We start from the raw sequence: 17358 nt of genomic DNA, 5'->3' as shown, positions 1-17358 counted from the left end.
GATTGTAGATCGTGAAAAGTTACGAGACAAACGAAGCGAGTGATGGTGACGTCGTACTGGTGATTTATTGAACAGCAGTGAGAAGAGACGAATCGTGTCACGTAAAACCCAACAGTATCATCTCACAACCATGTGATGACATCCTCGTCGTATCCTGAACACGGAGTAAGAACTTCCTTCATACCCAAATCATCCCAGAGACGACGGACTTAACAAACTTGTTGACTGAGTTTCTCTCAAACAAACTGAACAAACGTTTCCTGATGTTTCTGTTTGTCCACAGACTCTGACATGAATTGTAGCTTTTCATGCTTCTCACTGATCTTTAATTCAGTCTCGTGTCTATTGTAGCTGCGTAACTGAGACTGATGTAGTCGCCCTGCAGCAGCAGGAAGATTCACGCCTGACTAACTCTTACTCAGGGGAACATTTCAAAATGCAACACACCAGAATACTTATTTCTCCACATCAGTGAACGTGAACACTGATGATCAGCTTCTCCGTGAAGCGTCGAGGAGCAGTGGTTGGCTGTGTGAGTGTCAGTGGAGTCTGAGTGCGGTACAGTCCGTCTCCCACGGCCTCGCCGCCCACAGCAGCTCGTCTCTGCAGAGACGGTTTGACCTGGAAGGAGCGGACGCAGGGTTCTGTTCACCTGCAGACAGAACATGATTCATAAGTATAGTCATATTTCACATTATCCAACAAGAACCAGTATCGTCGTATCCACATCTGTTGTGATTCAGTTCATGATCTTTAGGATCTTTTGATAATGGGTTTATGGATTGAATGATCAGGTTAATATAGTTAATGAGCAGATCAACTCATTTAAAAATACAATATTTCCATAACACAGTCCTGCTCATTGATTTTAAACATTTCCCATGATGCCCTGATACATGAAAAAAACCAACAACCATCCGTGAATGTGGATGAACCTGTCAGGATGTTGTGTCGGTGCCACTGGGTCGCGGTGCCGCCGACTGGCCGCTGAGTCGAGCCGTCGTCCACCAGCAGCGCGTGCACGTGTGTGTAGGTGGTTCGGTGCTGCGACGGCTCCTGCGGGTTGGTGATATCTCTCACCGCGCGGCCGCTGCAGTACCGAGCCCAGTTGTGTGTCCTGGTGTTGGCCCGCTGCAGAGAGGCAGGGGTCATTGACCCAGGGGTCAAAGGTGCTTCAGACAAAACGATAATGAATCAAAAACAAGCGTCACCTGAGATTCTGGGAAACGTTAGAACCAATTGTTCTGAAGTGAAAACATTTTTTCCTTTTTTTTTCTTTCAGAGCAGCCAAGATTTATTTTGCTTATTGAAATTAAAAAGCTCTCAGTGAATATGGGCCGAAAAAACTTACAGCTAAAGTGTGATGACACGAAAAGCATGTCACTAAATCTGATTCAGATTCAGAGGAACTTTATTGATCCCATCAAGGACACGAACAACATCCAAAGTCACGTCACGCACAAATCAGTACCATCAGACAAACAGAGGTCAGTGGAGGACAAAAGTTAATAAGTTGAATAAATATGATAAGTAGCTGCACGATGGAAGAATAAAATGATAATGAATGCTTTATCATGTCAAGAGCTGTTGTTATATATATGGATCATATTTAAAGTGACCACTGTCTGAATTTAATAACCTGAAGGCCGAAGGAATAAAAATCTAAATCGCACCTTTGAAAAAAACAACGTTTGTCAAAACGCTTTGAAACACACAAGAGAAAAGTGACGTCACGTTACCGGAGTGACGTGTTTGGGCCCATGCACGTCTGTCGTGTGAGACACCGGCGGCGGCGCCAGCGGCGTGATGACGCTGCTGCTGCTGCCGGTGTCACGGGTGTGATGCTGTGAGGGGAAACTGGCGTCTCTCAGGTGGAACGTGAGCGGACGACCATCAGACGACCTGCCAGAGAAACTCTGAGAGACACGAGACTAGCTGACACGTGGATTCATCTGCTGCGTCCAGGAGCATATTTCAACATCAGAAATATGTCCCCAAAAATCATGAGCTAGTTACAATAAACAATCTAGGAAGGAAGAAATAGTGAATTCATTTTCATTGAGGCTCTGGTGACCACTCCTCTCAGAAACATATTTGCTTCCAGTCCCTTAGGCAACAGGGTTGAGTAGTAATCTGATTACATGTAATATTAAGTGACACATTATTAAAAATAAATGTGAAGATGTGCACCGACCTCCGTGTGGGTGGTGGTGTAGCAGGCCTCCGTGTCCCCCAGGCTCAGGGTCGTCTGATGCAGACGTCTGACCCCGAGTGTCTTCGCTTTACTGTGACATGGGCGACCGCAGTGCAGCAAACTGAGGTCGGCGTCCATCGAGCCAATCAGGTCGTCTGGTCCTCGCTACTGAGGGAAGAATCGGAGAAAGATTAAACAGAATGTTCTGATGACCTTAATGTGAATACGGTCATACTCAGATTTCAATAAGCAATAATCTGATGAAGATGTGGAGTTTTCACGTCGTACGTTTCTGCCACTTTGCCTGAGAGCAAAAACAGTTCCTCAGAAACTGTGCTCTTGTTTCTGTGTGTCTGCTATGATTCTAATGAGATTCTGAGGAATCACTTCCTGTTATATATGCAATGACATCACAGATCACAGGGATCTTAGTGTGTGTGCGTGTGTGTGTTCCTTTGACCCTTTGATTTGCATCAATGGGGATGACATCACATTTGCATGAAAATGGATTGTTTGGATTTGATATTTGCCCCCACCCCCCAAAAAAAGGTTCAGCTGCATGAGGTCATTGCTATGGTGGCCCTGAAGTTTAAATCTCAACGGCATTATAACCATACCACCGTACATTACGGCTTATATTCATCTCTTTCAGAACTTTCATACTCTCTGAGATATTCAATGTTTTCTGTGATCATTCTAGAATTCTAGATCATTCTTCTTCCTCCTATATTTATTCTAAAATATGATTTATTCATTACAATAATCATGAACTATATGAGAATATCCATGAGCAGCACCATCTTGATCACATTTTCTTCTTCTCCGAGTCATCGATCTATTTATGCATCACTGTAGAGAAACACCAGCGCGCCCCCCTGCGGCCTGTGCAGAAACAACCTCAGCGCCCCCCTGCGGCCTGTGGAGGAACTGCAGCGGTCACCAGCTTGTTGTGCATCTTCTTCTTCTTCACCCTCCTCTTCCTCCTCTTCGGTTCCGTCAGCGCGTTTGGGTTTTCTACAAACAACCCGTTTGTTCAACGTCACCGGCTGCTCGTGGCTCTTCCAAATGGCGTCTAACGGTGAGGAACCGCCGCTCCACTTTCCGTCCATCGTCCGCGGGACAGTGAACGTTTCAGCCGGTCAAGCTGATATTGAACCGGGGTACCCGGTGGCTAGCTGGTTAGCAGCTAGCGTTGTGTGCCTGTTATAAGCTAGCTGCTGGTTACATGCTAGCTACTAATAGCTGTGAAGTGTCGCTGCTTGACGTGACGCCCGTGTTTTTTATTTTATTTATTATTTCCCAGCTCAAATGCACAAAGATCGTATGACGTCACTTGTCCCAACGGGGGAATAAACATTAGCATGTAGCTTACACCCGAGCCTGCTGCGGTTTATTTAGCCCTTAGCTTAGCTTAGCTTAGCTTAGCTTAGCTCGTCCGGACGCTTGTGCTACTGACCCAGTTTCCGACAGCGGCCCGCCTCTCGGTCTGCGATTATATATATCTCTTTATATATCTATCTATATATATATAGATAGATATATATATAAGGGGTTTTTATACTTTAATTCATGAACGACTGTTAACCAGAAGTGAACCGTGTGAAGACAGAAGCCATTTTGACACGAGATGGTCGTTGAAGAGTCTTTGTCGTGTTCTGTGACAGATCACGTTGATGGTAGTTCTGCCTCCACATCCGGTCACATAACGAACCACAGCGATCACCTCAGCCTGATATTAATAACCACAGACTCTCTGAGCTCCAGCCGACCACGTGACTGTGTTTGGTTTATTTTATTCATATGAAAAGTCTGTGAACATACTTGAGCTGCGTGATCCATCGTTGAGCCTGAGCATCCAGTGTGTGTGTGTGTGTGTGTCACTGTCATGGTGACAACACACACACACACACACACACGTGGTGACAACAACACTGCTACAAACACAAAGCTGCACATTTGTGAAATAAGGAAAATTATTTAAAAAATGCAAATCCAAAATCCGCATTTCAGAGTGTGTTTGTGCTCAGCTGTGAGATTTATCAAAATGTGAGGGATTGTTTCATCATATTAAATCTATAATTAGACAAACTCCTTTTTAATTTATAATATTGACAATGTCTTTTATTTATTCCACAGATTATTCCCAAACGTCTGCCCAGGGGTAAGTAACACTATATGAAATTCATTAGTTTATTAATTCTCTATTATACGTACAAACCTTTTTTTATTTGAACTTGCAATTTTCACATCTTAGGGGGACGTTCTAAAACGCTTAACGTGAAAGCAGTGATCATTAATCAATAATCACCAAATCTCTTCTCTCAGATATGCTTTGTCATAAACACTTAGAACACCTGTCAAAAAATCAAAACTGAAATCCTATAATTATGGACGTTACCGTACATTCAGTCACATTAAGACTTTTACTTACAACGGGCTTCTATTAGGAAAATGCTTTATGTAAGATAACGTCCATTATTATAGAATTTCGGGTTTGATTTTTTGACAGGAGTAAGTGTTTATGACAAGACACATCTGAGAGAAGAGATTTGGTGATTATTGATCGCTTCTTTCATGTTAAGCCTTTTCGAACGTCCCAATTTTGGGGATGATGAGTTAGTTCAGGTCCTAAAATTGAGTCACAAGCATCAACAGTATGTTAAACTAAGTAAATAACCATGGAAATTAATTTATTTAGATGTTATTATCTTGGGAACGGAAGTGCTAACTGTCTTGGAGTGATTTACTGACTGGAGGATGTGTGAAGCACAATTTTGTTTTTATGTGAAGCATGAAAATGACAAATAAAAGTAATCTGAATCTGAATATGTAAATCAGTGGTTAATTTGATGAAACTTTTTTTTACCACTTGCAGTTATGGCTCGTATGGCGGCGGCGGTGGTGGTGGCGTTGGCGGAGGGGGCGGTGCTAACCAGGGCTATGGTCAGTCCTCTGGACAGAGTTACAACCAGCAGGGCTACGGCGGCTACAACCAGGGATCTGACAGCAGCTCTGGCTCCTACAGCCAGGGAGGATACGGCAGCTACGGTCAACCGCAGTCAGGTAGAGGAGTCGACTCGGTGCCAGATTTTTTTAAGGCACAACTTTGTTGTGTAGTTGAATTTAATAGCATGTCCTGTTTTCCTCTTTTCTTCTCTTCCAGGAGGATACGGTTCTCCGCCCTCTAACCAGGGCGCTGGCGGCGGTTACAATCATTCCAGTCAGTCCTACAGCTCTGGAGGCTACAGCAGCAGCAGCAGCAGTCAGCCGCCCTCCAACATGAGCTACAACCCGCAGTCGTCCTTCTCTGGTTACAGCCAGCAGCAGCAGCAGCCGCCACCTTCTTCCACCCCTGCAGGGTTAGACACCATCACCATCTGCTCCTTCACTTTTAACTATAACATCGAGATCTGGCCCCATTTCATCAGAGCTGCCGTTTCCGGCTAGCACTGGCAGCCAGACGAAATCTGGGAGCTCATTTCAATTTGGTCTGCCAGACTCACGGTCTGGATCTCCTCCATCAGGAAACTGATTTCGCCCCAGCAGAAAACATGCCAGTCCAATTCCAATGTTATCTGATAATGGGCGGGGTTTATACCACGACGCAGAGAGAAGCGACTAAACAACCAAGATGGCTGCCGCTGAAGAACGAGAATTTGACTAAACGTACCAGATATCTTCAAAATTGTGGAATCATCGTGAGGGACGTCACATGATTTGACTGCGTCCGTTGGTAACGCCTCACCGAGAGGTCCCAGACTAATATTTGGAAATATTTGAGTATTAGTCTGACTATGCCAGGCTAGTTTCTGTCGACGTGAGGGTGAAGATATCTGAGCAGAACCTCAGACTCGTCAGCTTTTTTCATTTAGTAGAGAGAGAACTTCTGAACAAAATACCAACGTCAGAGACATGACTGTGAAAAGAGTTTTAAAAATGTGGCAATGAAGATGGTTTTCTAGTATAAAAAGTTTAGTTTAGTTTCTCTTCTCGGAAGCTGCAGTGCTCTTTGAAACTCTTGACTTCCCTTCACCTTCACGCAGGTACGAAGGCAACGCACCGGCCCCGGGCTACAACCAGCCGCCCAGCGGCGGACAGAGCGGAGGCGGCTACGCGAGCGGTGGTGGTGGTCAGAGCGGTGGATATGGCGGCAGCCACCAACAACAACAACCATCCCAACACGGAGGAGGTCACTACAACCCGCCTCCGAGCTACAGCTCGCCTCCTCCACAGAGCTACAGCAGCCAGCAGAGCCAGTATGGGCAAGGTGGAGGTGAGTGATCGGGTTAAAAGAAAAAAATGATGTGAATGTTTTGTTTTGTTTGTGGAAAAAATGGAGGGGGGGGGGGGGGTATAGATATATATATATATATATATTGAAAATGTATATAGTGTAACTAAGGCGTGATATTTTTGTATAATCATAAACTTTAACATAAATAACGTTGAATAAAAAGAAAACACCAAAACAACCAAATATATTGAATTTGAAATAAGAAGATACACGTCATTTATTTTATGTCAAATTTAAACAAATGCACTTTTTTTCCCGCATTTTTTTATTCTGTACTGACATCTGATACCAATGTGTCTGTGAAAGGTCGATATTATTGGTCACGTATATACACTGTCAGACTTGTTGTTATGCCGACAGTAGAAATAAATGATAAGCTAATATTTTTAAGATTTAAAAAGAGGAAAGTTTGAAGTCTTTATGTCGGAACCACATGTAATTCTCCAAAGAAAGTTGTTCACTCACTCCTCTTAAATAATTGTGACGTTGTTTCCTGGAACATTTTGCTGCAGATATTATTGTAACTTTGTTGTTTAGAGTTCTTCTATTGGACAAGGAGAATAACAACTTTATGTTGTCTCTCAGGATACGGAGGCGACAGCCCACCTCTGAGTGGAGGAGGAGGAGGTGGAGGATACAGTGGCCCTGACGGAGGTTACGGGGGTCAGGATGGTCGTGGCGGCAGGGGCCGCGGCGGTGGATTTGGAGGCCGCGGTGGCGTTGGCGGCGGTGGATATGATCGCGGTTTTGACAGAGGTGGGCGAGGTGGACCAAGAGGACGAGGAGGCATGGGGTAAGTGTATAAACATCACACACTGTCCATGTTCTCAGTCCCGTCTGGGACGCTTTTGACGCCGCAGTGATGCATGTAAATGTCTTTGGTTTACATGTGGAACTGTGTGAAGAGATGAAATCAGACAGAGGCTGCTGTTCCACATCGGTGACTATGAGACGTGTCAGAATAACTAATAATCCCAGGTTCTTCTTAATCCCCACAAAGCATGAAATGCCTCTGTCCACAGATCTTTGCTCATTGTCAGAGGTGAACGCAGACGTGCACATTAAACCTTCCTTCCTGCACACAGAAGTTTTCTGCTGCAACTCTGGGTCCAACACAAAATTGGTTCTGATCCGTTACCAAATAAAACAGGACGAGAATCAAAATCCATCCCAATACATAAAAAAAAATGCTACTGTACCATGACACAGGGGGAATGTGTAAATAAAGATACATAAAAAATAAAGAAGTTAATGCTTTTCTAGATAAACTGAGGTACACTGCTCTGCATTGCATTACGACAATCTAATTTAGGACATTTTTAATCACAGTTTTCTTGAACTTTTAAATTTAAACTACAGAATATTATTATATATATATAATAATAATAATAATAATAACAATAATAATATATATAATATATATTAACAGGAAACGCAACATAATCATCACGACACGAATCAGGAAGACGGAGACCGTGGAAGTCTTCATTACAAGAGCTCAATATATTGAGGAGATTTCTGGTTCGTTACACAGATCAACAAGTGGTCAGTGCATGGTGTCTCTGTGGGTGTATAAATCTCTCTCAGAATAATGTCGTCATCAAACTGTCCATAAAAACGCTCTGTCTCAGTACATTTAGGACAAAGGGACAAACTTATAACCTCACTCAACATTCTGAGAGTCAGGACAGATTCAGCTGAAAGTTGGTTTAGGATCATTTCAATTATTTCCCTCCCTGACAACTCTGATGGGTTTAATCACATTTAAATTCCCAGAAAGGGAATCGCATTTCTTCAAAACACTGTTGCCTGTGTTTCATTTGGTGAGTTGAGTTTGTAACCGGGGTGAAAGCTCAGAGGTGACATCACGTCACATGCAGGGGTTTGACGTCGGGCTCATTAGGTTCATGTCCTTGGGGCTGAAAGTTTGGTCAGAGACGATAGAGTGAACATTATAATAATTATTACCAATTATGGGAGGCTGAGTGGAATGAGAGAAAAGCCACATGATAAACAACAACAATGTACTTTGAGAGGAAGTCCTTTTATACAACACATGGCTGTTTGTGTGATGATAATATGATAATAATTTTTAATAAAATCAAACAAGCAAAGTGTAAATTCTGTTCAAACAAAGATATAAGAGATACAGGACAGAGACAAATGGCAGAACAAAGATTTTACAACAACAACACTGTCATTGAATGAGTGAAGCTATGAAGCACAAACTGGTTTGGTAAGTTGATGTTTTTGTTTTCCTCATCGTTTGGCTGCACAATATTTCATATACTTCTTCATAATCTCATAATGTTGGTGTTGAAATTTTATACAAAAAAAACACCAACCAACAACAACAACAACTTTCATTTCCATTTTCATTGTATGTTTCTATGTTTGATCTCAGTCCCCGTCACAGTGTCCGGTATTCAGGAAGGTCGATAAATGATCCGATCAGCTGATACTAATCAGCTGACGAAGACATTGTTAAATGATGTTGAAGAATTCAAATGGTTTGTAGGTGACTTTGGTTCAAGATTTGAAAATGAAGGCGGAACACGTAAATGTGAGTTTACCTGTGGTTTTCATAAGAGCCCGACCGATAATATTGGCCATCAGAGCCTTTAAAATGTGCATTTATATTTTACATTTTAGGTAAAATTCATTTTTATTTCATCAATTCAACTTCTATTTATTTGGTTGTATTTGTATTTTTTTTTAAATTTATTTATAGTTATTTATGATAACATTTATGGTTAAACTAAAATATCAAGCCTCAATAACATTTCTTTGTCATTAAGGTTTGACAACGACATCTTAGGAATTATTGAGAGATTAAAAAAACAAAACAAACATATATATATATATACACACATATATATCAGCCAATGTATCTGGAATCTTGTACTCCCCAAAAGAGCTGAAACAGTTAATCGATTACTAAATTAATCGGAAACTATTGATAATCGATTGATCGGTTAAACTATTTTTTATGGAAAAAAGTCAAAATTCTCTGATTTCAGCTTCTTAAATGTGAATATTTTCATGTTTCTTTGCTCCTCTGTGACAGAGAACTGAATATCTTTGGTTTGCGGTTTTGTGAAACACGATCAACATATTTCGCATTTTATGAACCGAACAACTAATCGATTAATTTAGAAAATAATAGACAGATAAATCGATTGGGAAAATAATCGTTAGTTGCAGCGTGACACACACTAACACGCCACAAATCGTCACCATCTCCTGCCTCTCACCCGTCACCGCCGCCTCCTCCTCCCCCGGGCGGCCCCCCCACAGAAAACTGTGTCATACTTCTGCTTTAATCTTTAATCTCTGAATCTTCTCCTAGGCTCTTACCTTCTCTCCAGGCTTGGCTTTCTGCTCTGTAGCACATCACATGGGACATGGCAAAAAAAAAAATGGGGGGAAAGTCACCAGATAGTAAATAAGTAAAAAATGAATAATTAGAAACTACAAATCATTTGGGTGATCGTGAAAAAAGCTTTTAAACAAACACCTGTTTCGGGAGTTGCTGCATTTTTTGGGGGGGGGGGTGAAGATTGTCTGAGACCTCAAAGGAAGAAAAAAAATGCTCAACACCAAATCAGGGATGAAAAATACTAATGTTTGGTTGGTGGTTAATTGACACAATACCAAGTTGTATGATGACAGAAAATGGGAAAACAAAGACTTGATAGAAATGTTTGGGTACAAATAAAGACAAGGTCTTTAAACCGGCCTCTAGTCCTTGGAGGTTTATTCAGGAGACTGAACCAGAGTTAAGATGGGGGTTCATAAGGACGAGTGCCAGATGAAGAGGGGGGGGGTTGATGATGAAGAGGCTGAGAGTGAAGGGTTCCCACAACCCAGTGAGAGAGTTCGCTGTCAGCACCAGCCTTCAATGTGTCGTTTCTTTCTCCCTCTTCATCAGAATGGGCGATCGTGGAGGATTCAATAAGTTTGGTGGTAAGTGATTAAAAAAAAGTTTGAGTTTGAAGAGTCGAAGCTAAAGGGAGGGGCATCAGAAATCATAACTCACTGTATATAATGTGGGTAAAAGTTTTAAGTGTGTAGTTTTTGAAGTAACCCAAGTACTTGGACAAGGAAAATTAGTTTTGATAATTATACCAATTGAAGAGCCCGACTTATCGGTATCGCTGCTTTACCCATAGGAAAAAAAATTATTGTACAGAATAAACATTGCAGAAAAGAATTTGCAATTATTTTTACATTTTACGTAAAATAAATTAAATTCAAGTTCTATATATTTGGTTGAATTTGTGTTTTCTTTTTATTTAAAGTTACTTATGATTAAGTTTATGGCTAGCCTCACTGACATGTCTTTGTCATAAGGGTTTGATAACAACATCTTAAGAATCATTGACAGATTCAAATATAGATATATCGGACCATGTGTCCCAAAAATCCATATGGGTCGGGCTCTACAATTTAACAGATTATTGTAGGAGGACAACGCTTTCTGAGGAAAAGCTTTTTCCAGCTACTGGGGAGGCTAAACTTATTCTCAAGACATAAAAAAATTATTTAAATTTCAATATGCCCCGTGAAAAGGTATAGTATGATTCCTAATCGTTTCCAGTGTCACCGTGTTGTTTCCTGAATGTACTTGCAAGTAAACTCCTGCTCAGCAGAGGGAGTCGTACGGTAACCACAGCTCCTCACTCTCGCATCTCTGGTGTGAGGATTTGATGGCGTTTGAATTTGACGGGTGTTCTGTTCAGTTCTTTCTCTTCGTTTCTCGAACGAGTCATAAAAACCAGAGGTGTTTGACCGGATGCTGCGTCAATGAACTGAAGAAATGAGAAAGAAACGTATCAGTAGCTTGAACTGTGCAACTACAACCTGGGGAAATGTCCTGCCATTCAGGTTTTGCAAGCATGATGCAAGTTGTGTGTTACAGACAGATTGTTGAAATATAATTCATGTTCCTATGGTATGAGATATGGACGACAATGGCCGGGACCTCAACGACTGGTGTTGGCAGAACGAGGATGTTCGGTTCTACTTTTCAAAGATGAGTGTTGAACGGTACAAAGTGTTTTCATCGCTCATCTGTGGAATCTTATCAAGTGCCGGTAACATGAGAAGGTGCTCGACGTTCTGGGAACAGACGGAATGTTTGAGGTTTCACAACAACTCGTAGGTTTTGGTATAAACCAGCTGGTTTACTCGTGTTGTCAGTGAAAGGAAAACACCCAGAGAGATTCTCAATACTTCACCTGATCTTATTTCATTTATTAACAGGAATATTTCATGGAGGAAAAACACAATTTACAGCAACAGTCTGCTGATGTTTATGTGCCACTGTATTGAACAAAATATAGATATGTAAATTTACTCTCAAAATAATTGCACTTTACAGTTCTTAACATCTTAACCGTTGACTATAAAATAAATGGACGTAGTCACTGGTTCCGGAAAATGAAGCCAATGCTGAAGCACCTAAAACCTGTATTCTGTGTCCTGACCAGCAGAGGGCGACTATGAGAGCGTGACTCTACTTCTCACCTGATTTAAAACGTCAGTAAAACATTTTCCTGAGGAGTTCATGGTTCAATCTCTAGTTTCAAGTCTTCTTCAATACATGATGATCATTTTGTACATTATGGTCCATTTACAGTCAAACTGACCAAAAAGCATTGTGTGTATTGGGGGCGTGGCAAGAATACAAAACAAGATGGCGCTGGTCAAAAATTCAAAATGGCAGCTCACAAACCAACAGGTGACGTCACAGTGGGTTGAGTCTTGTGGGGAACCTCAACTAATCTGACATCTAGAGGTACAATATTAACTCTGGACTAGAACACATGAGTCACCGTGACATGGCACCGTTACGGAAAAAGCAGAGGCACTTTAGAAAAAAGAAAAGAAATGACAAGTCTTCTTTACTGTCATGTTCTCTAACACCTGGAAGTCTGAAGGTTTGTGTCTTTGTATTTACATTTGATCAGGTTAGTTTTGTTTTCACATTGTAATCTAAAGAAGAGTTTTGGTTGGGATTCGTTCCTGGTGTCAACATCATTCACCCAGGCAGCGTCGATCCGATTGGTTCGTAGACGGGCGTACGTCTGACGTCACGGGCGTGTTGTCAGTTCGGCAGGTAGTAGTCTTTCAGTTTGAATGAAACGGTTGATATCGTTGCTGCTGTCATATCATTAGTGTTTTACTACAACATCACCAACTTCAGGCGCAGATGAAATGTGCCAAATGAAAGCCTTTGTCGTTCAAACGTTATAGATGTCGTTCAAAGGTGAAGACTTCTGTCAAAATTGCTGTTATATATTATGTCTCCTCCCACCGTGTGGTACCGCGGCTCATCTTTCTCTTCTGCTTCTTTTCCTTCTATGGATCAATGAACTGTCTGAACTTCCTGCAGTTGGTCTGAAACTGTCCAAAAAAGTGTTTTCACACTGCAAACGAACCAAACTAATGTTCGGTTGGATCCAGACCGAGACCAACTCTTTTGGTCGGATTAAATTTCGGGCCGTCGGTCTGGACCGTGGTCCGAGGAACCTTTTTCACACCTGTTATTTTGGTTCGGACTAAATTGGAACAGTCAAAAGGTCCTGACCGAGGTAGGTGTTGATGCGAGGGGTATGGCTCTGGCTTCTGGACGTTTTATGGGTTTTGTTTTGTGGAAGATGTAATCCAGTTCCCGAAGCCCTGGTAAATCAAGATGTTGGTTATGCAACATCTTCAAAAAACAACAAAGGTGTTCAAAGTGTGCTCAACTGTCCTCAAGAGCAAAATGCCTTGAAATCTATTAAGTTCTCAGAAAGATAAACACGGTGTTTTCTTTATCCAAAGATTACGGTTGAGATGTGAGAGAACAGAAGTAGACAAAGGAAGGACTGAGAAATTATAAAAATATAATGAGGTGGTTGAAATGACCGGATGGTAAGTTTTCCTCCACGTGTCGAGCGGCTATAGACTTAATGCTGGTACGGTTTTGATGGGAACAAGGTGTTAATGAAATGACATTTCATTTTGTATTATTGGTGTTTGTTCGTGTTCTTTTCCCCAACTGATTTGTGTTTGTCCTTTTTTGTTTTGTTTTGTTTTGTCCTCTCAAGGACCAAGAGAGCCAGGACATGGACATGGAGGACCCGGCTTCAGTAAGTCAAGGAGCCAACACACTCGCACACACTGGACATTTGTAATTGGTGCGAGGTGACGATGGTCTCGACCCCCGCTCTTCGTGAGAGTTTGTCCGCCGGATCATTTAGTGCCTATATAGACACACGAAGCGGTTGTGCTAACTGGGGCTAAAGCTAGCGTCCAACTTCCTTGCTCACTTCCTGTCAAGCTCCACTCCTCCACCCGGTCACGATACAAATAGCAACTGGTGTCAAAAAGTTTTTTCCTCCATTTCTGACACAAGGTCAGGACGTCCATCCGCAGCGACGTAGGGACGAGCTCTACTCTAACTGGCTGTCACGACATTCCCAGTTGTCTCTGAACACCTCTTCATGTTTTCCTGCAACAGTGCAGGACCAGGATAACTCTGACAACAACACCATCTTCGTCCAAGGCCTGGGCGACGACTACACCGTGGAATCGGTGGCCGACTTCTTCAAGCAGATCGGGATCATTAAGGTTCGTCCTCCCAGCCGTTGATCACCTGCCTGGACTGACTCATCTGGGTTGATTGGTTCTCAGAAAGTTCACATTTGAACAAGTCCTTCCTTCCCCATATTTGACACCTCTGTGCAACTGGATCTTCCACTTTTCTTCCCTCTGTCCGTCCTTTCAGGTCAACAAGAAAACCGGTCTGCCCATGATCAACCTGTACACGGACCGAGAGTCGGGGAAGCTGAAAGGCGAGGCCACCGTTTCCTTCGACGACCCCCCGTCGGCTAAAGCCGCCATCGACTGGTTCGATGGTGAGTTCTTTGTCTGTCAATCAGGTCGGACCCGACAGAACACTGCTGACGCTCCTCTGATGTGTTGACAGGAGCCATGAACAGTTGAGGTTCAGTTTAGCTTGTGTTGTTCGTTTCTAACCTCAGCGTTTCATCATCTTTTGGATGTTTGTCTTTCTCGCCAGGTAAGGACTTTAGCGGAAATCCCATCAAAGTTTCCTTCGCGACCCGCAGAGCTGACTTTGGAGGCCGAGGCGGCAGCGCCGGCGGCGGCGGCATGAGGGGAGGCCGCGGACGAGGAGGTGAGTCGGATTTTGTAACAGCAGCTCGAGATTCAGAACGAGTTCATCGTCACAAGGTCCATTTTTTTAGCTGCTCAGAATCTTTTCATCACATCACATAATCTTGTTGTGGAGTAGTAGATGTTCACTGTTTTGTTTTCTCCCGTCGCCTTTCTTCTCTCCGAAGGGCCCATGGGCCCTGGAGGATTCGGAGGGGGTCGCGGCGGAGGTTTCCCAGGAGGCAACGGCGGCGGCAGCGGGGGGGGCGGCGGAGGCGGCGGACAGCAGAGAGCTGGAGACTGGAAGTGCTCAAACCCGTGAGTCAGGATTTGGTCGTCACTTATATGTACAGTAAATATAAATGGATATTATAATTTTGTGCAGTGGGTGATTTCTAGTTTGTTACACAGATCAACAAGTGGTCAGTGCATGGTGTCCCAAAAACCTGCCCAACACAGTCAGAGTGACGTACTTAACTCTGAGAATAATGTGGTCATCAAACAGACAATGTCTGTCTCCATAGAAACGCTCAGGACATTTAGGACAAAGGACCAACTTTAACACTCAACACTCAACATTATGGGTCAGGACAGAAATGATCAATAATCAAACATTGACAGTTTATCAAACATCTCAATGAAATCACACGAGTTAAAGCAGCGTTCTACTGAACTGTACGATTTAAAAATGTTTTATCATTTTATTTCATGTTTAATGTCTATTTACTGTATAATCAAATGACGGTCTCTCACGTCTTTTGTGAAATCACTCATTTAAAAAGTGTAAAAGTGTTTATTAATCGATTGATTGTCAATTCTGTTCATTTCTCTTCAGCGACTGTGGGAACCTGAACTTCTCGTGGCGTAACGAGTGTAACCAGTGCAAGGATCCGAAACCGGAGGACGCTGGTGGGATGTCGCCCATGGACAGAGGTGAGACCCCAGGTCTACAGACAGACAGACAGACAGACAGACACAGAGAGAGACAGACAGACACAGAGAGAGACAAAGATAATGTCCTGATTTTAATCTGGCTTTTTTTTTTATTACTCCAAAAACAATTACTTTAATTTATACAAATATCATATTTCTGTGAGTCGTGGTCGAGCTAGTGAACGAGGGAACTCCTCAGTCAGATTCTATTTTACAGCTCAATGTCACAAGTTTTTTTTACAATCTTCAGGGTCTGACACCTGAGAAAAACTGTCTCTGTCTCTTCGCTTGTTCTGCCGTCAGGAGGTTATGGAGGAGAGCGCAGAGGGGGGTTCGACCGCGGCGGCTTCAGGGGCCGAGGTGGCGACCGCGGGGGCTTCAGAGGGGGCCGAGGGGGCGAGCGGGGAGGTTACGGCCCAGGCAAGATGGACGCAAGGTCAGACTCAAACAAACAGACATCACTCCAAACTCTGACTTTATGACTAAACTGTGTCAGCACAAAAACAGTGACGTTGATCTTTTCATCAGACGTGTGAAGCTGGACACGTGTGTCCGGAGGCCCTGAAGGGCAAATCACAACGAAAAATTTAAGAAAAAACATTTTAAAAAACGCAACAAATAAAGAAAACAACAACAAATCAAAAAACACATTTGTTGTTGTTTTTTAAATTTGTTGTTGTGACTTACACTTCATGGCCGCTGTAAATGTGCACGAGCCAAACATACAAATACAATGAATCGAATGACATAATAAAACATTAAACTGCACAAAATCTGAATACTTCATAAAATCCGGCCTCATTTCAATATGAATACATGTTCATGTTCATTATGATTCTATAAATATATCAATGTGTAGAAATATACTCACCTGTTGACGTGTGTGTGTGTGTGTGTGTGTGTGTGTGTGTGTGTGTGTGTGTGTGTGTGTGTGTGTGTGTGTGTGTGTGTGTGTGTGTGTGTGTGTGTGTGTGTGTGTGTGTGTGTGTGTGTGTGTGTGTGTGTGTGTGTGTGTGTGTGTTTCCAGGGGTGACCACAGACAGGAGCGACGGGGTCGTCCCTACTAAATCATCATCCAACTACAAGCCCCTCTTCCTCTTCCTCCTTCACCTTCTTCATCTCCTCGGTTCACGTTGACATTATGGATTCCGTGTGTAGAAGAATGTGACTCTCCCTGTTTGTTGTGTTTTCTCTCATTCGTGTCGCTCACTTCTTTTTTTCCTCCTCCGTCCAAACGCCTCCTTCAGAAAAACACGTTCAGGATCAATTTCCGTCTGACGGAACAGAAGAGTTCCTCAGTTTCTGTAGTTCTGCTGTAAATCCATGATCACAGACGCCATTATTATTATAAGTAGTATTATTATTGTTCTTTCTCGTGAATTTGACCTGATGGAAACAAACCAGAGAATTGTTCCACAGTTGGATGAAGATCAAATATTTACATCCTTACTTCTGATGCCAACTGACGAGCCGTCGCTCCGGTTTGGAAATGAAAAGTCAAAAAACAAATGTGTCTGATGACTCATCTTTCTTTTTGTTAGACCTTAATTTGAATGTGAAGCTGCAGCGAGTCGACTGTCGTGAGTGATTGATTCTAATCAAAAATGTCTAAAAAAACGAAAGAAGAAACTTTTCTCTTTGTGGGAATTTGTTTCATTCACCAGTTTTCTTCATTTTGGTTTGAAGGATTCAATTTATTCAATTAAATTAAAATAATAATCCGAATGGACTTTGAGTTCATATTTAGACAATGAAAACTAATCTTAATTTTTTT

The 17358-nt window shown here is 42.4% G+C and overlaps 2 protein-coding genes across 5 annotated transcripts in view; one reads left to right on the top strand and one right to left on the bottom strand.

The window, feature by feature from the left end:
- Positions 1–40: 40 nt before the first annotated feature.
- On the bottom strand, positions 41–4087 carry LOC118289169. Of its 4 annotated transcripts, none has more exons than XM_035615963.2 (5): positions 4016–4087; positions 2195–2362; positions 1740–1916; positions 936–1131; positions 41–652 (listed from the first exon to the last, which is right to left on the bottom strand). In XM_035615963.2, exons 2-5 carry the CDS (start codon positions 2330–2332, stop codon positions 540–542), a joined length of 624 nt encoding a protein of 207 aa, XP_035471856.1. In that variant the 5' UTR covers positions 2333–2362; positions 4016–4087; the 3' UTR covers positions 41–539. The 4 variants fall into 4 exon arrangements, with proteins under 4 accessions (XP_035471856.1, XP_035471853.1, XP_035471854.1 ...); XM_035615960.2 differs by having other exon boundaries at positions 2195–2359; positions 4016–4048; XM_035615961.2 differs by lacking the exon at positions 4016–4087 and adding an exon at positions 2483–2634 and having other exon boundaries at positions 2195–2359.
- The window catches only part of fus (FUS RNA binding protein), a 15128-nt gene continuing 888 nt past the window's right edge, over positions 3119–17358 (top strand). The window contains exons 1-15 of the mRNA XM_035615825.2: positions 3119–3272; positions 4331–4355; positions 5070–5257; positions 5358–5553; positions 6238–6467; positions 7074–7281; positions 10420–10454; positions 13583–13624; positions 13996–14105; positions 14263–14392; positions 14557–14673; positions 14840–14969; positions 15487–15584; positions 15888–16020; positions 16612–17358. The exon at positions 16612–17358 is cut by the window's right edge and continues 888 nt beyond it. Coding sequence (XP_035471718.1) covers positions 3260–3272; positions 4331–4355; positions 5070–5257; positions 5358–5553; positions 6238–6467; positions 7074–7281; positions 10420–10454; positions 13583–13624; positions 13996–14105; positions 14263–14392; positions 14557–14673; positions 14840–14969; positions 15487–15584; positions 15888–16020; positions 16612–16651 — 1695 coding nt within the window. The 5' untranslated portion in view covers positions 3119–3259 and the 3' untranslated portion in view covers positions 16652–17358. The remainder of the gene's footprint in view (positions 3273–4330; positions 4356–5069; positions 5258–5357; positions 5554–6237; positions 6468–7073; positions 7282–10419; positions 10455–13582; positions 13625–13995; positions 14106–14262; positions 14393–14556; positions 14674–14839; positions 14970–15486; positions 15585–15887; positions 16021–16611) is intronic.

This window comes from Scophthalmus maximus, chromosome 17, assembly GCF_022379125.1.
Source record: "Scophthalmus maximus strain ysfricsl-2021 chromosome 17, ASM2237912v1, whole genome shotgun sequence".
NCBI classification, from domain to species: domain Eukaryota; kingdom Metazoa; phylum Chordata; class Actinopteri; order Pleuronectiformes; family Scophthalmidae; genus Scophthalmus; species Scophthalmus maximus.
This window is presented reverse-complemented; position numbering and strand designations above follow the sequence as displayed.

Coding starts and splice junctions, on each gene's coding strand:
- LOC118289169 (XM_035615960.2), bottom strand. Junction 1,917..2,194: donor ACACCACCACCCACACGGAG/GTCGGTGCACAT, acceptor CGTGTCTCTCAG/AGTTTCTCTGGCAGGTCGTC. Junction 653..935: donor CCGACACAACATCCTGACAG/GTTCATCCACAT, acceptor TTCTGTCTGCAG/GTGAACAGAACCCTGCGTCC.